At 54.6% G+C, this 22,146-nt stretch overlaps 7 protein-coding genes across 7 annotated transcripts; 3 read left to right on the top strand and 4 right to left on the bottom strand.

Moving 5' to 3' along the window:
- The first annotated feature begins 4,624 nt into the window (after window positions 1-4,624).
- B0H18DRAFT_667056 (uncharacterized protein) lies at window positions 4,625-5,146 on the top strand. The gene is made up of 3 exons (XM_048039046.1): window positions 4,625-4,867; window positions 4,916-4,970; window positions 5,023-5,146. The coding sequence occupies exons 1-3, from the start codon at window positions 4,672-4,674 to the stop codon at window positions 5,108-5,110; spliced, it is 339 nt and encodes a 112-aa protein (XP_047888977.1). The 5' UTR covers window positions 4,625-4,671; the 3' UTR covers window positions 5,111-5,146.
- B0H18DRAFT_1031023 (uncharacterized protein) lies at window positions 4,873-5,621 on the bottom strand. Its single transcript, XM_048030054.1, has 2 exons — window positions 5,023-5,621; window positions 4,873-4,970 (listed from the first exon to the last, which is right to left on the bottom strand). Exon 1 carries the CDS (start codon window positions 5,383-5,385, stop codon window positions 5,182-5,184), a length of 204 nt encoding a protein of 67 aa, XP_047888978.1. The 5' UTR covers window positions 5,386-5,621; the 3' UTR covers window positions 4,873-4,970; window positions 5,023-5,181.
- Window positions 5,622-6,495: 874 nt separating this feature from the next.
- B0H18DRAFT_1198584 (uncharacterized protein) lies at window positions 6,496-8,181 on the bottom strand (the record flags this gene model as incomplete). Its single annotated transcript, XM_048036102.1, has 7 exons — window positions 6,496-6,791; window positions 6,852-7,351; window positions 7,504-7,591; window positions 7,612-7,709; window positions 7,767-7,790; window positions 7,846-7,913; window positions 7,984-8,181. 7 exons carry the CDS (start codon window positions 8,179-8,181, stop codon window positions 6,550-6,552), a joined length of 1,218 nt encoding a protein of 405 aa, XP_047888979.1. The 3' UTR covers window positions 6,496-6,549.
- Window positions 8,182-9,163: 982 nt separating this feature from the next.
- Window positions 9,164-10,694, bottom strand: B0H18DRAFT_957897 (uncharacterized protein; the record flags this gene model as incomplete). The annotated part of the gene is given in 6 exon segments (XM_048042635.1): window positions 9,164-9,183; window positions 9,245-10,143; window positions 10,204-10,275; window positions 10,295-10,390; window positions 10,422-10,462; window positions 10,503-10,694. The coding sequence occupies 6 exon segments, from the start codon at window positions 10,692-10,694 to the stop codon at window positions 9,164-9,166; spliced, it is 1,320 nt and encodes a 439-aa protein (XP_047888980.1).
- Window positions 10,695-12,939: 2,245 nt separating this feature from the next.
- Window positions 12,940-15,423, bottom strand: B0H18DRAFT_1106919 (uncharacterized protein; the record flags this gene model as incomplete). The annotated part of the gene is made up of 8 exons (XM_048032699.1): window positions 15,055-15,423; window positions 14,931-15,001; window positions 14,843-14,878; window positions 14,655-14,784; window positions 13,815-14,502; window positions 13,720-13,761; window positions 13,590-13,652; window positions 12,940-13,262 (listed from the first exon to the last, which is right to left on the bottom strand). The coding sequence occupies exons 1-8, from the start codon at window positions 15,319-15,321 to the stop codon at window positions 12,940-12,942; spliced, it is 1,620 nt and encodes a 539-aa protein (XP_047888981.1). The 5' UTR covers window positions 15,322-15,423.
- A 1,891-nt stretch (window positions 15,424-17,314) lies between these two features.
- Window positions 17,315-19,074, top strand: B0H18DRAFT_1214175 (uncharacterized protein; the record flags this gene model as incomplete). The annotated part of the gene is made up of 6 exons (XM_048036563.1): window positions 17,315-17,407; window positions 17,465-17,535; window positions 17,590-17,631; window positions 17,697-18,628; window positions 18,687-18,728; window positions 18,799-19,074. The coding sequence occupies 6 exons, from the start codon at window positions 17,315-17,317 to the stop codon at window positions 18,906-18,908; spliced, it is 1,290 nt and encodes a 429-aa protein (XP_047888982.1). The 3' UTR covers window positions 18,909-19,074.
- Window positions 19,075-19,886: 812 nt separating this feature from the next.
- Window positions 19,887-21,124, top strand: B0H18DRAFT_1031031 (uncharacterized protein). The gene is made up of 3 exons (XM_048030055.1): window positions 19,887-19,922; window positions 19,975-20,727; window positions 20,791-21,124. Exon 2 carries the CDS (start codon window positions 20,042-20,044, stop codon window positions 20,669-20,671), a length of 630 nt encoding a protein of 209 aa, XP_047888983.1. The 5' UTR covers window positions 19,887-19,922; window positions 19,975-20,041; the 3' UTR covers window positions 20,672-20,727; window positions 20,791-21,124.
- Window positions 21,125-22,146: the final 1,022 nt, after the last annotated feature.

Consider the following 22,146-nt stretch of genomic DNA (forward strand, 5'->3'; position numbering starts at 1 on the left):
CGACAGCCACAGGCGCCGTCGGCGTCTTGACGATGTGGAGGAAGTTCGGTAGAGATGCAATCTTGATGTGGACGCTATCGCGGGATCAATTTCCCAGGGGGCGGGGCGGCGCTAATCAAGACACGCTTTCTCGGCGCCAGCTACTGCGAGTCGACGCTTCAAAGAACGAGCAGTTCACTGAGGGAAAAGTATGCATATTTCTCGGTGTATGCGGATTCCCACCGCCTAACCGCATGACGCTTCAGGTCTCTGAGCCTAAGAACGAGTGGTGCTCCCTTAGCAATGAGACGCTCGAGAGGAAAAGGTAGGTTTAGTTCTGCATGCCCGTGAATGTGCACTGATATATGACGATTAGAGATGCTACATGCAGCTGCGAACGGCTACGAGTCGGTTCCTCTGGACCCGACATTCCGCGTGTACTCACATGGGTTCAGTGAACAGGAGCATTCCGTCTCGCACGGCTAATGTCAGATTCACTGCTGAGTTCGCTGCGTTATTGCTGGCGGTAAGTGTTAATCCACTTCCTCAACCTTCTTGCATGTGCCCCCCATCCTTCACCGTCATCCACCGAGTACCCGTAGCCAAGGCTTCGCCAGTCAGAGTGGTACTCACGCTTTACAGAGGAAGTCTGCATCTCGCCGAAAATAGCCAGCATCCATTCAGTCACTCGAGACGACTCCGTTCCAGCCTCTATTAAATTCGAACGCGTCTTCGAGAACAAGAACAACGAGGCGCGTGTTTGACTCATCACTGTTTCTGTCGACCCTGACTTATCTTCTGCGGCTCAAAGCTCCGATTCCGCCTACAACCCCAAATAAACCCCAAGTCCATGAGCAAGACTTTCAAAGATACCGACAGTGCGCGTATGAGGGCGGACCAAGTCGTCCCGCTCATCCGGCCAGCGCCGTGAATCCTCAGTGCATCGCCGAGATTGACTGAAATGCGCATCGACGGTAGGTTGTTCGTCCGTCCAGGTGCATAGAACTAATGTGCCGCCCGTCCGCACGAATCCGCTGCGAGGGTTGGTCGCCAGCCTCATCGACGTCATAAGGGTCGGCGTCGAAGAGCAGCCCTCGCCAGGAGGATGCCGAGTCCTCCTCGCCGACAGTGACGACGTCGTCATCGTCGTCATAGTCGGTGGGTCGAACTCGACCTTGCTTGGTTCGTACGAGTAGACCTCGCACTCGGCGATGCCTATCGTATATTTCACAATGATGCGTCGTTTCTTGAGCACGACACCTCCTGCATCTAGAGCTCGACACGCGGTCGAGCTTGCCGATTTCACGAATAGGCGGTTGAGAGTCCCTCAGGTAGTCGTGAATCCGTTGACACACTTATGTTATTACTAATTACCGTCGACTGTCTGAAGTTCCGTCGTGTCACTATCTCTTCTCGCATCAGATGTACTGACAGGGACCTATGAACGCTACCTTGGAAGCTTCACAGAAGTCAAGCCGAACTGGAGTGCTCCGTGTTCCGAGTCCGGTGAGTGCCCTTTCCGTGCCATGTATGCGCATATTTACAGAATGCAGATGCATATCCGCAGGGCCTAACAGAAGCCGTAACTGCAACGTTTCGCGATTCTCGCACAGAATGCACTGGCCGCGGTCTGTCTGGTGCTGTTAGTAGCTGATCGTGTGATCAGTAACATCGATGACGACGTCTCGGATTCTCGATAAGGACACAAGCCCCCACCGCGGAGTTCCTATCGAGATCAGCGATATACCGAACACCTGGACCAGCGTGTGCTCTTGACAGCGGCCATATACCTGCCTTGCTGAAAGCCTCACCCGTTGTCTATGCAGCGAGTGCGTCCGACCCATTCAGGAGCTGACCCTGTGAAGCACGTGACGTGTCGGGGATGCAGGAAATTCGAGAGTGGCTCGGATGGTCCTCGTTCAGGGCTTTGGTTATCGACAGTGGTTGTAGAAGGGGTTTGTCAAGCGGCCTCACGCCCCGACGACGTCAAGATGGCAAGCCTTGGATCATAAGCCCTTAGTGAGGTGCTAATCTTTTGTCGCATTAAGCTACGTGACTAGCGCTCACTGCTAACTCGCCTTACACAGATTCAAGTCACGGTTGGACTAGCACCCGACGAATTGTATCATGAAGATAGATACTACTTATGAAGACAACTACGAAAATTACGCATCCTCGAAGGCGGTCATCAGCGCTTTTCTGCTTCCAACCGCGCGTTAGAGAGGACATAACCTACTGCGAACTATCACTGTCAGACACATTGCGAGGAATCGATCGGGCTGAGGGAGACACGTGATGTGATGCTGAATGCACACAACACGAAAGCGCGACGCACGACGCCCATAACCAGCTACTGATACCGAATAGCCGATGCGTTGGAAAGCGTCGTCGCTGCCCTAAATACGTGATCAGATGTGCCCTGTTGTGACCTCGAGTCATTCCGTGGGGTATGTTGCCGCCCTTTTTACACTCTCGTGTTAGTTCGCAATCAGTTCAACTTCGAGCCTGAGAATACGTGAACTGATGCTTCCAATGCAACTCACTCTCCGCGTCATTAATTGCGAGCGCCCCGTCTTGACTATAGCGCTAGGCTTAGAGTGCAATGCATTGGTACTCACTGGCAGTAGTAATAGGCCTCCGAGTCGTATTAGTCTCTGTTGCAGACCGTAAAAGCCGACAAGCATCGAGTGATATTGAGTTCCAAATCTCAAGTTTCAGACTTGCTAGTACTGTACTACTTGCAAGTCCGTTTAGCCGCTGGTATTCCGTGGCCATGGACCATGGTGACTGAGTATGATATAATCATGATGTCCGTATGTACTTGTGAGCGGATTTCCAGCATTCCTTGGCACTTCTCCGAACGCGAGGACTAAATGGAATCCCCTCCTCCTCCTCCTCCTACTCCTCCTCTCTGACTCGGACGTGCCTCCGGATGGGATGATGTGATTGTCACATCAATGTCTGTGACATAACGTGATTGGGCGTCCAACGTTCAACTTCAACCTCTATTCTCAGAACTTGAACCATTATGCAACACTGTGTCAACTTTTCATTCATACAGCCAATGCCATGACTTCACTCGTGCCATGCGGTCTTGATACACCGTTCACGGTCATGTTCAATATGACATCGGTGCTTGCAACTTGAACGTCAAGGCCTACTGTCTGTCTTCCAACACTGGCAAATCAAACGCACTCCACTCGGACTGATTCTTCCATTTCTCATCATGGACGACCTTCAGAAGATGGGCATTCCTCTTGGTATCAATTGACCTTTCCCCGCACTGACAGTACTGAGTATACCAGAATTGACCTTCTAACAAACAAATCCGTATCAAGTAACACGCGGCCTAATCCTCAGGCCCAGTATTCAGGCGGAACCATTTGCGGGGCAGGCACGTGATGTAGCGCTGGATACACACAATGCAAAAGCATGAAGCGGGACACTCACGACCAGCTAATAATATCGAATAGCCGACGTAAAGAGTAACGTCGTTGCTGCCCCAAACTACGTGATCTGACAGAGCCTTGCGGGGTATGTTGCCACCCTTTTTGTAATGTCGTGTCGTAATTGGATCCTGTCAAGGGCAACTGATATACTTCCACTATCGTACATCTTACCCCATAATGAATATTGATTGCGGCTGCCCCCTCACTTTTAGAAAGTAGCGCTTGGCTTAGCGTACAATGCATTGGTACTCAGCAACAGGCCTCCGAGTGCGGAGTTCCGAGTCCAGACTTGCTACCATGTACTACTTGGCGGATAGTAGTCAGAACAATATTTCCGTCTTGCATACTGCAAGTCCGTCTAGCTGCTAGTAGTGACTATGGTGATTGTGTATGATCATCGTGATGTCCATATGTGTGAGCGGATTGTCAGCACTCCTCCCCAGCAGGCTCCGCCGTTCTCGTGCGTCTGGACGGCATAATGTGACAGTCACATCAATGTCTGTGACATAACGTGGTTGGGCGTCGGCGTCGTTCAACTCTGGTTCAACTTGTACCTCATCCTCTTTCCTCAGAGCCATTGAACCTCTTCTACTGTGCACGCTGCACGGCTTCGGCGCACTACCCTACATTTGACTCTACACCGTGCCGATTCCCCCATACAGTCGGCGCCATGACTTCACCTACGTCATGCGGTCCTGATACCCCATTCACTGTTCTCGTTCAATACGACGTCGGTGCTTGCAACGCCAAGGCTTACTGTTTCTCATCAGAGAAATCAAACGCACTGCAATTGATTTTACCATTTCTCATTGATGACCTTCAGAAGATGGGCATTCCTCTTCCGACTCTGTCAAGCTTGGCCAATTGGTCGCACGGAACAGTTCTGTGCTATTGGGACAGAGAAGCGGCTTTGAGACACGGCGTTAGTATCCCTTCCATGTAGACTTGCAGGTATGGAGTGTTGAATCACATCTCACTCACTCGATCCGCAGCCGAAGGTCGTGGATACCCTGGACTCCGCTGTGCACTTGGGGCGTCTGTCAGAGTTCAGCATGTAAGCACTATGATCTTGAACGGCCCGTTGCACAAACTGACTTTATATGTTTCCTTTTTTGTAGCAAAGAGATGAAATTGCTGACTTGGTAAGTCATTCTAGGTATCATATAATAGCTTGACTTGACGGCCACTGTACATCAGGACTGAGACGGAGGACGTCGGCGGACTGAATCAAGATCCTGAAATCATGCAACCTGTGAACGAAGTAGGATCCTCCAATCGGTCGCGGTCGCGTTCCACGGATAGTGACGACGGAATCCGGGCGACGCGCCCTCGGAACGACCGTTATGATGATGGCGAACAATTCGACTCTACTCTACTGCACGATCGCGTCAACATGAAGGCGCCTGCATCTGAATCGACTACTGACCGCCCGAGCGCAGGTAAGCCTCAAGCATCTACTGGTGACGCTGATCCTCATTCTCTAGTAGGCTCCGTGGCCCTCTCCGCGCCGCCATCTGTTGTCACCTCTGGCAGCAGATTACCGTAAGCAATATCCAACGTCTTCCGATGCTGCGATAGGCTCATGTCCGTTTAGGCGGGCTTCGGGGATGGGACCTATGCAAGTAGATGCTCGCCTCTCAAAGGGGCCGACTCACCTCAAGCCCATGGACGTACTCTGTTAAAGCCTACCCGGAGCAATGCCCGCAACTGGGAGGAAGAAACCGAATCCGTTGAAGAAGCAGCACCCAACGATCTAGGTGTTCAAGAGGTACTTGGAGCCCCGCCCAGGGTGCCGCTGTTTTATCCAGACTCCGAAAGCAGCATCTTTGGGTCCTCTCCTGTGCTCGGGCCTGAAGCTTCGACCTGTGATGATCTTGGTCCTCAGGCTTTGACCGATGATGCTCTCAGCCGAATCCAACTCAATCGGAATGCTCAGCTGCGTCGTCCTGTCGAACATCAACTCACCTCGCACAGCGCAGCCGAGGGAACTCAATCTTACTCTGCCGGGAACTCCTTGGACAGTACAGTATCTCCGGCTCGAACTCAGAGCGACGATGCAACGCTGGCTAGGCTAGGACAGTCTGCGACGGGAACTTATGATGCTATCTCTGGTTCTGTGATCTCGGCGACTGCTACCTCTCAGGCTCTGGCCTCCGTTCGTTCATACGCCTACCCCGAGTTTGAGAACCTCCGACTGAAACTCGCGGAATCGGAGATCGAGAACAAGAAGATCAACGATGTTCTGGCAGCGCGTGAGGCCGTCATCAGAGATCTCGAGGAGGAGGGAGCGCAGCGCAGGAGAGACGGTCGAACGCTGACTATGCGGTTGATCGGTGCGTCCCCGATCAATTTTTCAGTGGCAGAGTCTTAGAGCTGGGCGGGTAGAGGCTGAGTGGCAGATCGATATATTGCGCGCTGAGGAGGAATGTGAGTACAGTATGCCACAACATCCGTCGTGACGCTGACTCTGGTGTGCGTCGCGGTCGCTAGACAGCGCGCGTTGCTTCGGCTACCTCGCTGGCGAATTCCAGAAGGTTGCCCCGGAGAGGCACGGTACGTCGAGTCTCACTGTCGCTGGCTTAGTCTTTCGTTGAACGAAAGACTAAGTGGACATAGATGGTACTAACTCGGACTTGTCTGTAGCTCTGATAATCCCCATTCTTATCGACAGCTCTCTGGACGACTAAGTCTCAGTGAACGGGGAAGGCATGGTTCATCGGAATTCACATACTATATCTCATTCCCTTGGACGATATTGTTGTGTCTCTATTCCATGTGTTTGTATCTTGTATATCATTAGCGATCGTAGCCCAGAGCGGATCATGCAGCTGGATCTGCATTTGGCGATCGGACTGGTCAGAACGTGTCGCCGATGTTAGCTCAGGGCTTGCAAGTACCTCGCGATAATGGGGACGCTGCAATCTCTGTATCATCGCGCTACTCCCTTCAGTGCAGAATCAAGTCTGAACCGCTCAACCGGATTGACTTGTATTGTGTAAGCTGCCCGACTTCAGTCAATACTTTCATGACGGCGAACGCAAATGATTTCGAAACACGCAGATACGCACAGGTACATACTTACAGATAAACAGGACGCTGGGAGCCTCACGATTTTGACTCCTTACTCACGCGCCCGGGAGTCATGTCCCCCACTGCTCCCGGTACCAACAATCACCTCTCCGGTCAGGCGCGACATCTGCAAAAACGCGTCCACGAGCGCGGGTACAACGAACGGCGCTTTGCATTCCCGGCCCACGTCGGCCACGTCCGCCTCCGCAAGTTCGCGCCGCCGCCGCTCGTCCCGGAGCGCACGCTCTGCCGCTTTTCGGGCCTCGTACTCTGCCCTTAGCTGTGCGCGAAGCTCTGTGAAGCGCAGGTGAGCACAAATGTCATGTTTACACCGGTACGGAGAAACCCGCTCACTGGTAAAATCGTCTTCCACAACTGGACCTACAGGTGGCTCGGGCGCGGGACGCGCTCCTAGTCGCTTGAGCTGCGTCTGTAGAGCGATCTCCCGTGCGGATAGGGCGGCGATCTCCCGCCTGACGTCCCACATCTCGCGTGTTAGGCTGCTCACGTTGCCGTTAGATGTGACGGGTGTTGCACTCGTCGCAAGGCTCAGCGCTGAGGGGATGGCCGGAACAGCCTGAGATGAGGACGCGTCGGGAAAGGAAAGGTGTTGAAGCGGTCCATGAGCGACATGCCTGGAGAGGAGCGCGTGGGGCTGTTGGCCGACAGTGACGGTCGTCTCCTCGACTTTGACACTGATGTCGGCTGCTGCATCGCTCCCTGAATGAGATTGCGGGGGTTCGGCATTGCGCAGGGGCGTGTGCTGCAAGGGCGGTCGTGCTGCAGAAGCCTTCGGGGTGTCTGGGATGTTGACGGGTTGCCTGCCTTCCGTCTTGATCGAGTCAGAGGTTGTGCTTTGCAAACCGAAGCCCGTTTTGAAGCTCGTCTCAGGGTCACTTGGCTTACTCGATAGTTGCCCGTCGACTTTTGGGTGCTCTGAAAAGCGCGTATCACGATGTCAATAACTTCTGTTTCCCTGCGACGCCCAGCGTGGCGAGCCACTCACCCGACCGTGAAGAGACCACGCCGGAAGGACGCGCCATCGGTGAAGCGGCTAGTCTCGCTAGAGTCGTTGACTTCGGGGCGCTTGGTACCTTTCCATCGGCATACGAACGCGTGGAATAACTATATGACGGCCCTGCGCGAGGAGTGTACCCCGTAGGGTGCCTCACGCCTGGTGCGGTTATGTATGAAGCTTTACTGAAGGTACCACTATAACGCAATGTCGATGAGGTCCGGTACAACGCAGTGAAATGTCATTGAACTCACTCCATCGACAGCCCTACCATAGATCTGCCGAAGGGATTACCATCCGATTCTTTTCACAAGAGCCGCTGAGTCCACTTACATGGAGCGGGTGAGTAAGCTTTGTCTGTCAATCGCCTCAAAGGCAGCGGAGATATACTTCCGCAGGTACTGAAGCACATAACACGGAATACATGATTACCACACTTGCCCAGCGACTGATAATCATGATAGGACGCACGCTGCCGTCATCGAGTGGCCAGATGCACTTGATTATGCCTGATTGCCAGGCGCACGCAGAATCCTGAGGCAGAGGTAGCCCGAGAAACGTGAGGTCACCGTTCACGAATTCGTCCAGATTCAGGGTTGTATCATCCCGGTATTCCTTTATTCGCTGCGTCTTCTCTCCTTTGTAATGCAGGAATACGGTGATCAGCATGGTGATGTGAGTTTGCTAGCAACAGGGCGCTGTCAGATGGGGCGTAATGTCGACATATGACCAAGACTGATTCTGACCTTATGGATATAGCGCCTTAGTCGTCGGAGAGGATTGCACAGGAGCTTGTGCAGGTAATTGCGACCGAAGGTACTAGTAGAGACCAGGCGATATATGTCGATCTACGGCCCGTTGCCTAGGGGTCTGGATCTGCTTCGCTGAACGGAAGAATGAGATGAAGAATCGTGAGAGCAGTGAGAACGCTCACTCCCCACACAAGTTCGTGGCCACGCAACGTGGGCACAACGCGTATCGACGATCGTGACCGTTCCATCTCCACGCATTGTAACCACGTGAATGTGACACTCGCGTTGAACTAGCGCAGTCACTCGGGTACTGACGGAAGGGCATCACAGCACTCACAACGATGTCGATAGTGTTGGCATCACTCTGGTAACGAACGATGGGGTGAAACGTGCAAATCGAGGCCACAGGAGGTGAGTGTCCGATGTTATGCCATGGCACGGTCACGTGCACGAGTCGCCGCCTTGACTCTCAAGTAGAATCGCCAAAGGTGCTTCCATGCAGGGTCCTTGATAGACATTCGAGATATGAATTATAGTATGTACCAATCTCACCACAGCGTCCATTGATCCGGACCATCCTCAAGCCGCGCCGCATCGATTCGGATCTGGAACCGGGATATCCAACGGGCCAGACAGCCCCAGGAGAGACTCAGGACCGAATGCGAATAAGATGCCTCGCATCTGCGCGCAAATCAGCACTCCTCGACAGGAATCCTCGTCAACGATCCGCTCACCGTGTCGTTCATGAGCCAGCCTCGTTAGCCTTTCCTCAATCAGTTCCGCGCGCCGCGTATGGTCTGTACACGAGACACCGGACGGTAAGTCCTTTTTAATTGACACCGCGGCGGACAGGGTGACACTCACATCTCAGGAGAGCGCGCAGCTCAGCTATCTCCTCATCACATTCTGGCCGATACGTCTGGTAAGTAACTGCGATAGCCCCCCGCTGTGAAGACCCGGCGAAGCAAACGCAGACGTACCCAGGCGCTGCATACGGATCGCCCACTCCGACCTCTCTCCCTCCTCTCCCCCCTGCTTCACGCTATTGCTCATGGGCTCATTAGATTTCGGAGCGCTCGAAGCATCATTGACGTCGTTTCCCCGTGCAGCGAGCCGGCCTTGCAGTGTCTTGGTCTCGGACAGGGCGTGAGAAGGGACAGAGCTCCGAGCGGTGGTATCCATCGAGGAAGACACAGAGCCAGAGATAGCAGCACCCAAGACGGCGTTCCCTTCTCCAGTCAGAGCCACAGCGTCGGTACCAGCCAGAGTGCTCGACGTAGAATTCAGACGCAGCGACGAAGATGCCATAAGACCTTTGGGCGTGCCGAAGACGGTCGACGATCCGGACGGCGCAGGTCCCCCCTTTGAGTCGCCAGTCGTGGCGGTCATCTGCGGCACGTCGAAAAGGCGTTCTGTGTGCAACATTCCCAGTATTTTGAGACCACGGGCTGCACCGCGACCGCGGCCGTTAGTCGAATAGCTGCCGCTTCTAGAACTTCCGGCGACGGGCTTGTTCTCCTTCTCCGCGAGGCCACCTTGTTCGCCTTGTTGAGTCTGCGCCGAGACACCTGTGGGCGTAGCCAGATAGCCGAGATCCCAAGCTGAACTCTTGAGACCAAGCACAGGGGAGGAACCAAAGATGCTCTCGGTGTCGGAGGGGTAGAACAGAGGCGTTGATTTCAATGAGGGGCGTCCACCTTGGGTAGCCAGTTGAACACGAGCGTGCGTATCTTCCGGGGCTTTGGGCTCTGGATTATGCGTGGCGGGATCCGTCCGCCGCCGTTTCGGCCCTGAAGGTTCGTCGAGGGTAGGCGAGGCTGGCCGCTTGGGTAATTGTATTCCTGAGTCCTCCTCAGGTACAGGGGCCTTGAGCGGCAGTCTAGTCGGTCGTCAGCGTAGCTCACGTCATGCGAGGTCTAGGCAGCCGAGAATTACTCACAGTATTGGAACCAGGTTTGAGAACATGACGGAATCTCTGGAGTGCATTATCAGTGAGCCGGGAGCTTGAGATCTGCAGTAGAACAACGTACACGTGGTTCGCTCTGTGATATTCTTCGTCCCAAGGTAGCGACTGATACTTGTCCACGGCCGCCGCGAGCACCTTACGTATTGCACATGAACTGACGCTACAAACAATATGAGATCGACATCGCTTACCTGTCCTTCAGCCTCGCTGACGGCCCACTCACAAAGCAGCACTGCCGCCCGCGGGGTACAGAGTGAAAGTTCAGAATTGACCGTCGCTTTGTTCAATTTGATGCCGTACGCCTTGAAGAACTTCTTTGCCTTTTCCGTGTAGAACGAATCTGCGCATTTGTCGACTTTGCGGCGCTGCCAGTATGGGAAGTTCATACCGGAAACCTTGAAATGGACGGAGGCTAAAAGCGCGTAGCCTGAGAGCCTTGGGTGTGCAGAATCATTAGAAGACATGTTGAAGACGTGTTAACGAGCGTGTGAATCTTGATAGTAATGTATGGGACGCGAGGCGGGGGCCTAGTGACCGTGCGGCGGCGCGATGGTGGTGGTTCAGGTTGAGGGACGGGCGTGTGCAGCCAGGGGGAAAGCCGTGGCTGGCAGCCACCACGCGCGGCATCGTCCGCCTGCTAGTGACGCACGTGGGTGGCGTCTGCGTGTTTGTCCATCGCGGAACGCATCGCGTTTAGGAGGAACTCGAGGGTCGGAGTATGTACGCACCTCCAAGCCAGATAGCTCAGTGAGCGTCGTTGTTGTTGTACCGCACCAGAAGGGCCGAGGCGAGTCACTGGCAGCCCCAAGGCAGGCAGCCAATGAGACGCGACTCTTCGGCCCTGCGAGAAGAAGCGTATGCGCGCGGGCGGGAGGCTCACCGCAGACGTCGCGAAGAGTGCGTATCGACAGCAAGCCACGACCCCAGTGTGGGTGGAAACAAACAAACTGGACCGCGTCGACCAACAGTCGGAGGCAATTAGAATGAGCGCTCGCCGCTCTCGGCGGCATCGAGAATCGAGATTTGGTGATTGCCGAGTTATTGAACTACGGAACTTCAACTCACACACATCACATCCCTTCACCAACTCGCGTCGCCAGCGAGGATTATGATCTAGCATCAGCTCGTTCCGAGTACGAACGCTTGCCAACTCCTCGACTCGCTGTCCACGACTTTGCCCTCGAGATGGCACTGACGGCGAGGGTAGCTCACGTGACAATCTGCGGATCGCACTAGGCGCAAGACCCGCTGGGACGACCCCCGCACCGGCCGGTATCTTGTAACTTGGGGCTATCGTTCTTGTTCTCGTTCATATGCGGCAGCCGAGGCCGGGGAAACATATAGAACTTTAGTAGTGTAGCCTCTTTGATCACTTCCTCGCACCCTTTCTTCTCTGCTCGATGATCCACTGTGACCGGGTCATTGGGTGAGCGGGCGCTCCCAGTTGATCGGACTTCCGGCGTCGGGTCCAAGTTTTTGCTGATCTTTATGAACTTACATATATCACGAACTGACATTGATAATAGGACAGCCGTGTTCCATTGGTCGAGGCAAAGCCTCGTCGGTCAATTGGAGGTATGTCTTGCAAACTTCCACCGCTGCTGCTCAGATCACAGACGATAACGTTTCACCGTGTATCTGATAGAGCAGTCACTCCTGGTCACGGGCGAATTCAAGGATAATTGATCCTGTATCGACCACACGCCCTAACATTTAACTCATGGGCCGGTATAAGTCCTTGCCTCCCGTAGGACCCGACGTTCAGAACCGCGAAACAGTAGAGCGCATCGCGGACTGCAGTAGTAAGTGTTTCGCGTTGTCCCGTAGCATAAGAACCTGGTTCGGAGAGGGAACTACTCCCCGAATTGTAGTATGAAGGTATTCGCCGAAGTCCATCGCTTCGACTCAAGTGTTCCTAGACACCACATCCTGCCGTGTTTCTGGGCGTACTCGCCACGATCGAGCGTGAGTTCGCGCGTCTCGTATGGGACCACACTGGATATGGAGACACCGACAAGAGGCATGGATCGTGGAAGGTGCGTGGCGAGTCCTCGTTAAGATGCCGCCTCCTTACTCCTGTTACAAGTAAACAAGCGACACAGCAGGTGGCTGGAGTTGGGCTCCACTGGAAGACGACGTAAGGCCCGGGGCGTGTTGATTTCGACGCGAGTGATGCACGGAGGACGTGAGTAACACGATATGTGACTAAAGCGTGCTGACTTTAGCCCGTTGCATCAAAACTGCATGCGGAAAGGGATGATCTCCAGACCGACCTGTTATCTCAAACAGTGCAGACTCGAACGACGTCGATAGGCTCTAGGGCTCCCGCACCCAAGTTCGTCTGCCTGGATCTTCTCCGAAAAGAACTCAGAATATCGAATGCCAGAGACCCAGGAAATCCCCCCTGTCTTACATCACGAAGCGGTCATGTCATACCCTTTCCGCGTCGCGACATAGGGCACGCCCAGCGCCTCGTCCAAGCTGTGCTCATCGGATAGAGACCATACGGTGCGTGCGATCATTGTCTTTTTTTTTTTGATTCCCTTTATTGTACGCGAGGGCCGGGCCCTATGTAGACAGATCTCTAGCTCTACGAGTAAGTACGGAAATGTTCGTTCGGGTTCAGTCTGAGCATGAGCTCTTCGCCAGAGCGAGAGCTTGAGTGAGTATAGTAGGAGAGTGAAGGGGAGATAGCCTGGTGTCGAGGCGTCAGTAGCAGTAGTAGCGAGTATGTACAGTAGCAGGCGAGTTCAGTGAGGTCAGGAATAGTTCTACATGTGAGGGAAATGGACTCCCGCCCGGGAGACGACGCGCGTTCGATATGGCTATCGGGCTGGACGAGCGATCTGGCTCAGAGCGGGACTGGGTGAGGTGCGCAGGGCTGGCGATCATTGTCACTGCGCTGACCGGTACCCTGAAACCCGTGGGCAGTTGAGCGACAGACGGTATTTCCAGGCTCTCGGGCTTAAACGTCCCCGCGCCAGCGAGGCACAGCGACGTCTCGGTGTCCGAGAAGCCACACGCGCGCGTAGCTTTCATGAAACAATGGTTGGATCACACAGAGCCAGCTGCCAGTGCGCCCTATCCAACGCCTAAATACGTGTGAAGATTATACAAATCTACGGAACCATCGTCCCATACATGAAGGAAGAGATAGTACGTGTTTCCTGACCGTCCCTCAAACACACGACATTGGGCCTCCGCAACGATGTCATGCTACATTCAAGTTGACGACTGAACAAAACCGGCCGACTTGGCTCGCAGCCGACTTTGCGTGAAAATCAAGACGGTTGAGATCTGACAACGATTCATTATCTCACTGGTCAGCACGTACCAAGCTGCGGCGGCGTTGAACTCACCATAGCCAATTGGAAGCAAGCTTTTCAGCTCCTCCATTTGCAGTTCGTCGCGCTGCCTTAGGTCTTTCCACGACACACGGCGCAGTCAGTATGATGACGAGGACCGTCGGCCCGGCAGCAGAAGACTCACCTCTCATCCGATCGCAAAGTTGTGCAACCTGCGTGTCATGATCTGCCGGAGCAGTGAGATCCTACGCCGGCAGGCAAGTGAGGCGCACAACACACCAGGGGGCTGCCCGCGCCGTGCGACATGGGCCCTCTCCGCCTCTTCGCGCGCCAGCTCCAAACGCCGCATGTCCGCAAGGTCGCTCTGAATCTTCCTAGTTTCCGTCTCGATACAGAGCGCGCATGTCTTCTCGGTGTCGCTGGCGCCTTCCGCTTCGGGTGCAAGTGGGCGGGACAGGGCTTGATCCCTCTGGTCGGCCTGTTCGCCAAGGATCGTGCGCAGAGGAGAAGCAGCAGCCGTCGCCGAAGGAACCATAGGACCAGAGAACATAGCGTCGACATCGAGCTCAGACAGACCAGCAAAAACGCTGCCAGACTGGGATAGTGCGGGACTCGGGCCTGCCATAGGATGGGCTGGAAGCTGGGTGGCTACGGCAGGCGGCCCTGGAGCTGGGAGCAGCGTTGGTAGGCCCCATACTTCGGGCTCTGGCGATGCGAACTTGCCGGTCGTGGAATCGTCAGAAAAGATGGTCACTGGGGCGTTGACTGGATGTTCTGTTCCGGCAACGTTGGGGCTGTGCGCTGCTAGAACGCCGCGTTCGTCGCAATCGACTGGAGTGCTGCTACCAGGACTTGAGCTCGAGGTCCTGGCGGTGGGCTGGTTCACCTTCCCCTGAGCGGCACTCGATGTGTCTTCTACACGGAGGTCGTCCTGTTCTTTAGTCCGCGTCGGAGCACCGTTAAGAGTCTTGGAGACAAGATTCGAGTCAGAGAGAACGAGTGGCGAGCCAAAGAAACGCGTCGTTGCAGCCTTCGAGACAGAAGTTCTTGCGACGGCTTGGAGTTGTCTCGAGCGATCTGATTCTTGGAAGCCGGCTGTTTCCCGCGAGCTCCATATACCCGCCGTTCGGCGTGGACACTGGTTCGACGGCGTTTCGATTGCTCGTCGCCGGGCGTAGGCGAACGCTTCCGCTTGCCAGCTACCGCCACTGTATCTAGAGCGTCTTGCGTCTTACGCTGTTGTAAAGCACTTGGGAACCATGGGTACGATACATTTAGTTCAAGGAGAAGTAAGCCGAGACACTCACAGTGCGAGCGGCCCTGAGACGAGATCAACGGAATGTCTATGAGCGTGTTAGAGAAGAATGCCCTCATGTATTATGCTCCAGTACATACATGTGATTTTCCTTACGGAACTTGGGATCTGGGGGAGCCAACCTGATGTCGTTCACGGCCGCTTGCAACGCCTGTCATCTCCGAGTATGAGTGCATACCTCCAGTCGTACATCAATGCACCTACCTTTGCTTCCTTTTCCCGTTTAAACTTCCATACACAATGAAGAACCATCTTGTCTGGTTCCGAGTCCGGTGTCTTGAGCGTCATGCGGCCGGGTGGTGCGAAGCCGTATGTGCTGAGGTATGTGCATGCCAGGTTCTTGTAGAACGCCTTTGCGGTGTCACTCAATCCAAGATAAATGGCCTTATGAATGTGGGAGGTATCGAAGCAGACGGTGCCTTTCAGCTTGTACTTCGGCGGGTCGGATGGTCGTGTTGCAGATGGAGGCATGTCTTGCGAGTGAAGTGATCTAGTAATGTGTGGAATGAGTGGATGTTGGGGACGGCTGCGTGCTAGTATGAAGCAGTTCAAAGGGGCATGATGCGGTAGACGGGCGAAGTTTGGAATGAAGAAAGGGGGCGGCGGCTGGCGGCGGACGGTAGTTGAACGACCTCGTCGCCGCGTCACCTGACGTGACCGGTCGACGCGTGTCAGCGCGTGTCACCACATCTGGAAATATTGGAAGGGGAACAGCGCCACAAACTTCAGCTTCAGCGAGACTCACTGTTTGACGAAAAACGTCTACCTTCTATGCAAGAGATCAATGCAGGCCAAGGAACAGCAGGTTGTGCGTACCGCGTTCCGTAGGATATGATTTAGCCATGAGCCCACCAAGCCAGAAATACCGACAACTTAAGGCCGCATGCATGATTGCACGTAAATGGCATACGGAGTTGCGTCTCTATCCATCGTGCGTGAGCACAATCCGCTGACGAGGCGAACATCGAGAGCGCAACGTAGATCAAGGTGCCCCGGCCGGCGGTGCCGATGTCGCGGGGGAAAGTCCTGGGGAGCGGGAAGCTTGGGATGTGTATGAATGGGCCTACACATGGCATGGCTGAACCACGACAGGGGCGTGTTCAACAACGACGGAGCGCGACTCCTTCGGAAGTAAAATTGGCTGTTGGTCAATGACAAATGCGCGGAGACAAATCGTACTCCAGCTCGATCTCGAGATGAGTGATAGCCGAGATATCGCGGAGTCTCCTAATCACATCACATCACATCGAGATCACATCTTTACCAACCTTCCGCCCGCGCCCCCAGCAGAGTCCGTACGATCCACTGCGCACCCTTAGGTGGCTGTTCGTCGCACTAGACTCTGAGTCTACGCGCGTCGCGCCACCGTTGGGCACGGCGGGCTAGGAGCACGTGACACCACGCGGGACCCGTGCAAAGCAAGAATGGCTGGGATGTGGCTGGTGCGAGGCTAGCTTGAATAACTTGGGGCACGTTCTTGTTCTCTGTTCACACACAGTGTCCGATCGCCGGATCGGGTAGCACCGAGAACTTTAGTAGTGTAGCTCCTTTGACCACTTCCTTTCGCACCGTTTATTCTCTATGCTTGGTCGGCAACCAGGCGAACGGCGCCCCGAGTACTCTCGAGCGGATCCCGGCAGGGTTTAGTTTTTGACGGTTTGAACCAGTATCCTTTGTTGTACTGGGTATGCAACTGCAGAGAGCTCTGTCGAAACGAGGAGGCAATATCAACCTTGGGAGTTTCCTAGAGAGCTCCCACCAAGTCAAAGTCTGTTGCGCATCGATCTGCCTAACGACAAGCTGGGACTGGTCGCAATTGCATCGCGTCGCGTCGCATTGAAGGGTAACTCTAGAATGCAGCTTAGACATATGGACACACTCGGTACCACCATCTAGGATGCGCACAATGCAGCGCATCCTCAAAAACGCATTGAAGGTCTCATCTGACCTTGCTGCAGTGCATATCACTGTTATTTTCGCATTTCAAGCAGAAGACGTTGGGGTCAAGTTGGGCATCAAGGAATAAAACATCGTGAGGTCCCTGGACCGTCGTACGCGTGTCGCCGCCGTCGCGCGAACAGCGATGCGCATGTGACGGCGTCATGATCAGGTGACCCCGTGAGCAGGCTGTTCGTCCGCCGCGTCGATGCGCGACCCAATCTGAACCACGACTATCGCACCGCGTACAGGTACGCTGCCGCATCCGTCGCCTTGTCCTCAACCTCTGCATCACTACCCTCGCATACCACGCTCTCCTGCGCACAACCTTCCTCCTATCATGGCTGATATTCCGGGCCTTCAACCGCAATCCGACTCGGAGACCTTGACCGCAACGGAGTACAGGCTGGCCTGCACGGTGCTTTTTGAGTCATACTATTATAAATCTCCCAATTATAACAGGATGTCGCGCTCTGTGCAAACGATATGGAAGGGCTATACGAGGACCTTTCTCACGGCGTCCAGGATGGCCAATCCCCAGAAGATAACGCTCAAGACTCTTAACCGCACTGCAGCCAGGCTTTTCGTTCAGTGGAAAGGGCCGATGAGTCACGCACAGGTGAGCAAAGTGGCATTTAGTAATGCGGTATTGAAGGCTCATGATGCGACGGGAAAGGCACTGCAAGCATGTGCAGACAAGTTTGAGTCCTCCGTATGGTCATCAGACATCCGGAAATCGTTTGCTGTGTACGTGCTATGCACGCATTTTATGAGGGATTCCTTGACTGAAGCGCGATTCAGAACCTCTATTTGTTTCGAGCCTATGCAATTCCTTCCGGTGTCGTAAGTGTCATTCCGATTCCTCACTCGTAATGCATATGCGTTTGTGTTCATGGTCGTCCTTACAGCGTTCCTTCTTTGCCGCTGGCGGAAGCTGCGCGGGAGGTAGAGGCATTGTCCCTCAAGCGGCCGCCTTCGCCAATGCCCCAAGAGCACATCGAGCCGAAGCGCCCTCGTATTCATTCGGCCAAGCGGCAGAAGGAGCCTGCAGTTAACGGGATGCAAACCGCTTACACTGGTCAAGACTCTCGTGCGTCTTTCTCTGCGGATGCAAGTGCGGATGCCCCTCTCGACGAAGACGCAAAGCACCTCTTTGGCTCGTCACCTATGCCTGATCCTGACGCCTCCGACTTGAGTACTCGTTCTCAGACTACGTCCAACGATGATGCTACGATACGCCCAAGAGAAGAAACCAGATACGTAGATTTCAGTACGGAATCCTCCCGGCGAGCCACAACCCAGCGCAAGCAGAAGGAGAACCAGGCCGGTGCCTACAAACCTCATGCATCCCATGGCTTCAACGTCACAAGGCTGCCGCTCGTCAATGCTGGTGTCTGTGCCAACACTCTGCAACCTGCGCCCCCTGTCTCCTGCTATCCTATGGCCGCTCTAGCTGACAACGCTGGTGGGTCTGCGCTAGCCACTGCGACACCAGCCCGGCTTCTTTCAGCTTCAGGTCCGGACCCGTCTGTCGCTGGGACCACGTCGACTGCTCTAGGCGACCTCGAAGCTCCGAATCGTACTGTGGTCTCTAGCTCTGTGATGTCTGGTGCAACGGATGTTGGTCCCTCCCACACGGCCGGACAACCCGGAAGCACCAATGGGCTACTCGGATCTGGACGGGGCACTGAACATACCGGCTGCTGCGAGAAGGCACGCGCGCTAGTGATCTCCACGCACCAAACCGAGCTCGCGGAAGCTGCTGCTGCAATGCACCGTATGGACGAGGCACGCAGGAGGCAGGAGGTAGCCGACGTGAAGCAGAACATGCGGGCCTTCAGTAAGTCTGCGCAACCTTCCTCGAGCGGTTGGCTCTAACTCCCGTCAACGTTGGACAGAACAAGCGAGGCTGCTTCAATCGCTTCGCGCTAACGAGAAATGTGAGTACTATCTCACCTCATCGTGTTTGTCGCTATGCAGAGGGCTGACTCGTGTGTGCGTTGGACCAAGTGTATATGCGCCGCGGCCATGTACTTGATGACGAATTCTTGGAGTTGTCCCAGAGTCAGTACTATCATCATGATGTTGCTTCATCGGTCGGCGAGCGAGTGCGATGCTGACTCGAATCCCTTTGATCTAGTTCGTTCGCATGCGAACTAGCCAGGACGCCTTTGTAAGTCGTGGCGTCATGTCGTAGGACAATCAACACATACTATTTATTCTGTCATTTTTCGGACGATACGTCTGGCGTCATGTATGTAAACGGGTATTAGAAATGGTGCAGCTGGATCTGCGACTAGCATAATGTATCGCTTCGTCTATATACTAGGGTCATCGTTAAGTAGATGTTGGGCAATACGCGGTTGCTTTGTATGCGTCTCGCACCGCCTCACATGCGCGTAGCTCGCCGTCAATTGTCCCCAGTGACGCGTAGACCTAGATTCCAGCAGCGATGCAGGGATGCGTGGCACTGAACCATATGTACGAACGTATGTCAATGCTTGCGTTGGTTTCCCGTTTCAGTACTTGTCAGCGTAGCAGCGCGGCTGGCTACGTCATCCAGCGATCGTACACGCACGTAGTCAGGTGACTCATGGCGGCGGGGTGGCTCTTTCGATACGATGTTCTTGACTTCGAACCACCACTGCGTCCTGGTACGCCGTTCCTCTGCGACATCGCCATGCCTTCTACTTTTCCGTCATTACACCCTCTGCCACATCTTAGGATAGTTGTCACATTCTTTTACAATCCCATATCTGCCACCCCCGAAGCAGATCGCGTTTACGAGCAGGATACTCGTGATTTACTCACCGCTCAAGGCATACCAAAGCCAAATACCGTGGACGTCCACTACACCAATCCAGAAGTAACGGAGGTGGCCTGTGTGTGGGACGGGAAGTCACAGAATGAGCAGGTAGGTCCGGTGCACTTCGAGGCTAATACGTCTGCTCAATGGAGTCGAATCAGGACGCGAAGGCTGCGTGGACCAGGTTCACAGCCAACGGAAGCTGGAAGCTCTACGAAACGCACGATATGTACGTATCCTCATGCAGAAACTACCGTCTACCTCACGTAACGACTGACATAACGACGCCCAGACGCACAGTTGTGGTGTCCGTCACAGAAATCCCATCGTAAGTCCCTCGCAAACTCCTCTGGCCCCGCGTCATGCTCATGGCCGTGCAGCGTGTCACCGGAACTTGGACTCGTGCGGGAAGTGGATGCTCTATCCTCTCAGCAACTCGACTCACCCATGATTGACGGTCGGTCGCGGCCGCAACGCGCATTGACCATTACCCTCGATGATGACGAAGAATTTGCAGCAGCCGAAGATACACCCATTAATCTAGTCAACTCGCCGAACATGCCGCTTTTCTACCCAGACTCTGAGAGCGGCTCCTCCCCTGTGCTCGGGCTTGATGCGACGATCCGTGATGATCTTGGTCCTCAGGCTATGACTGGTGATACTCCCGGCCGACTCCAGCTCAACCAGAATGCTCAGCTGCGTCATCCTGTCGAACATCAACTTCTTGCTTCGCCCAACGCAGCCGAGAAGGAAACGCAATCTTACTCTGCCGGGAATCAACGTCTCGCTTCCTTGGGAACTTATCATGCTGTCTCTGGTTCTGTGTCCTCGGCGACTGCTACCTCTCAGGCTCTGACTTCCGTTCGTTCATACGCCTACCCCGAGTTTGAGAACCTCCGACTGAAACTCGCGGAATCGGAGATCGAGAACAAGAAGATCAACGATATTCTGGCAGCGCGTGAGGCCGTCATCAGAGATCTCGAGGAGGAGGGAGCGCAGCGCAGGAGAGACGGTCGAACGCTGACCATGCGGTTGATCGGTGCGTCCCCATTCAATTTTTCAGTGGCAGAGTCTTAGAGCTGGGCGGGTAGAGGCTGAGTGGCAGATCGATATATTGCGCGCTGAGGAGGAATGTGAGTACAGTATGCCACAACATCCTTCGTGACGCTGACTGTGGTGTGCGTCGCGCTCGCTAGACAGCGCTCGTTGTTTCGGCTACCTCGCTGGCGAATTCCAGAAGGTTGCCCCGGAGAGGCACGGTACGTCGAGTCTCACTGTCGCTGGCTTAGTCTTTCGTTGAACGAAAGACTGATTGGACATGGATGGTACTAACTTGGGACCTGTTCGTAGCTCTGATAATCCCCATTCTAATCGACAGCTCTCTGGATGACTAATAGTCTCGGTGAACTGGGAAGGCATGGTTTATCGGGGATCACATACTATATCTCATTCCCTTGGACGATGTTGTTGTGACTCTATTCCATGTGTTTGTATCTTGTATATCGTTAGCAATCGTAGCCCAGAGCGGAACATGCAGCTGGATCTGCATTTGGCGATGAATCAAACTGGCCAGAACGCGTCATCAATGTAAGCTCAGGTACCTCCTGGCCATCCGCTGCAATCCTTTCTTTCAACGCGCTACTTCCTTCGGCGCAGAGTCTGGTTTGAACCGCTCAACTGGTTTGACTAGTATCGAGTGAGTTGCGCGACTTCAGTCAATTGCTCTCCATGACGATGAACGCAACTGATCCCAAAATACGCAGATACATACATATACATACAGATGAATAGGACGCTGGGAGCCTCACGATCCTGACTCCTCACTCACGCGCCCGGGAGTCACGTCCCCCACTGCTCCCGGTATCAACAATCACCTCTCCAGTTAGGCGCGACATCTGCAAAAACTCTCGGCATTGCTCCCGACATTCTGCGTCCGGCCGTCATCTCAGCTCTGCGCCAGAACCTCTGCTGTGCCAACAAGCCTCATACGGAAGACACAGCGCAGCGACGGGAGCAAACAGAGAAGCGTGTACGTGCGGGAAGCCTCGGGGGACGGCCGCTGGTGCGCAGGACAGGGCGAAGGGAGGTCGTGCTCGAATGCGTGACGGTTGTCCGAGTCATGTCATTTGCGCGCAGGACGCGCGATACACAGGAATTGCCGCGACCTCCAGGAGGACGGGCTGCAACTCGAGCTCCAGAGCCCCAGCAATTTTGAACATACCTAGTAGCTCCGCTCCAGTCATGCACACGTGACCGTGACAGAGCGTGGTTCGTCCCCTCCCCTTCTCTTCCCCATCCCCGTCGCGGCGGCACAGTCCATCGCAGCCGGCTCCCGCGTCTCTGTCTCTCTTTCATGACCTTCTGCACGATATGCCCCAGATGTCACTCTGCCTTGCATCACGATCATTTGCTATGGCAGTCGCTCGACCACGCCGGAACGGCCGCGTACACGAGTGAATGAGCGCCGAGGCTCGCGATCTTCGGAGGCTTGAGCAGCGAGGCCCAGGTAAGTGCGCTTGTCGTCTGTATAATCGATGCGGAGCTTATGCTTC

The sequence above is a fragment of the Fomitopsis serialis genome (genome assembly GCF_022376445.1).
Source record: "Fomitopsis serialis strain Sig1Antser10 chromosome Unknown B0H18scaffold_88, whole genome shotgun sequence".
In the NCBI taxonomy this organism is placed as follows: domain Eukaryota; kingdom Fungi; phylum Basidiomycota; class Agaricomycetes; order Polyporales; family Fomitopsidaceae; genus Fomitopsis; species Fomitopsis serialis.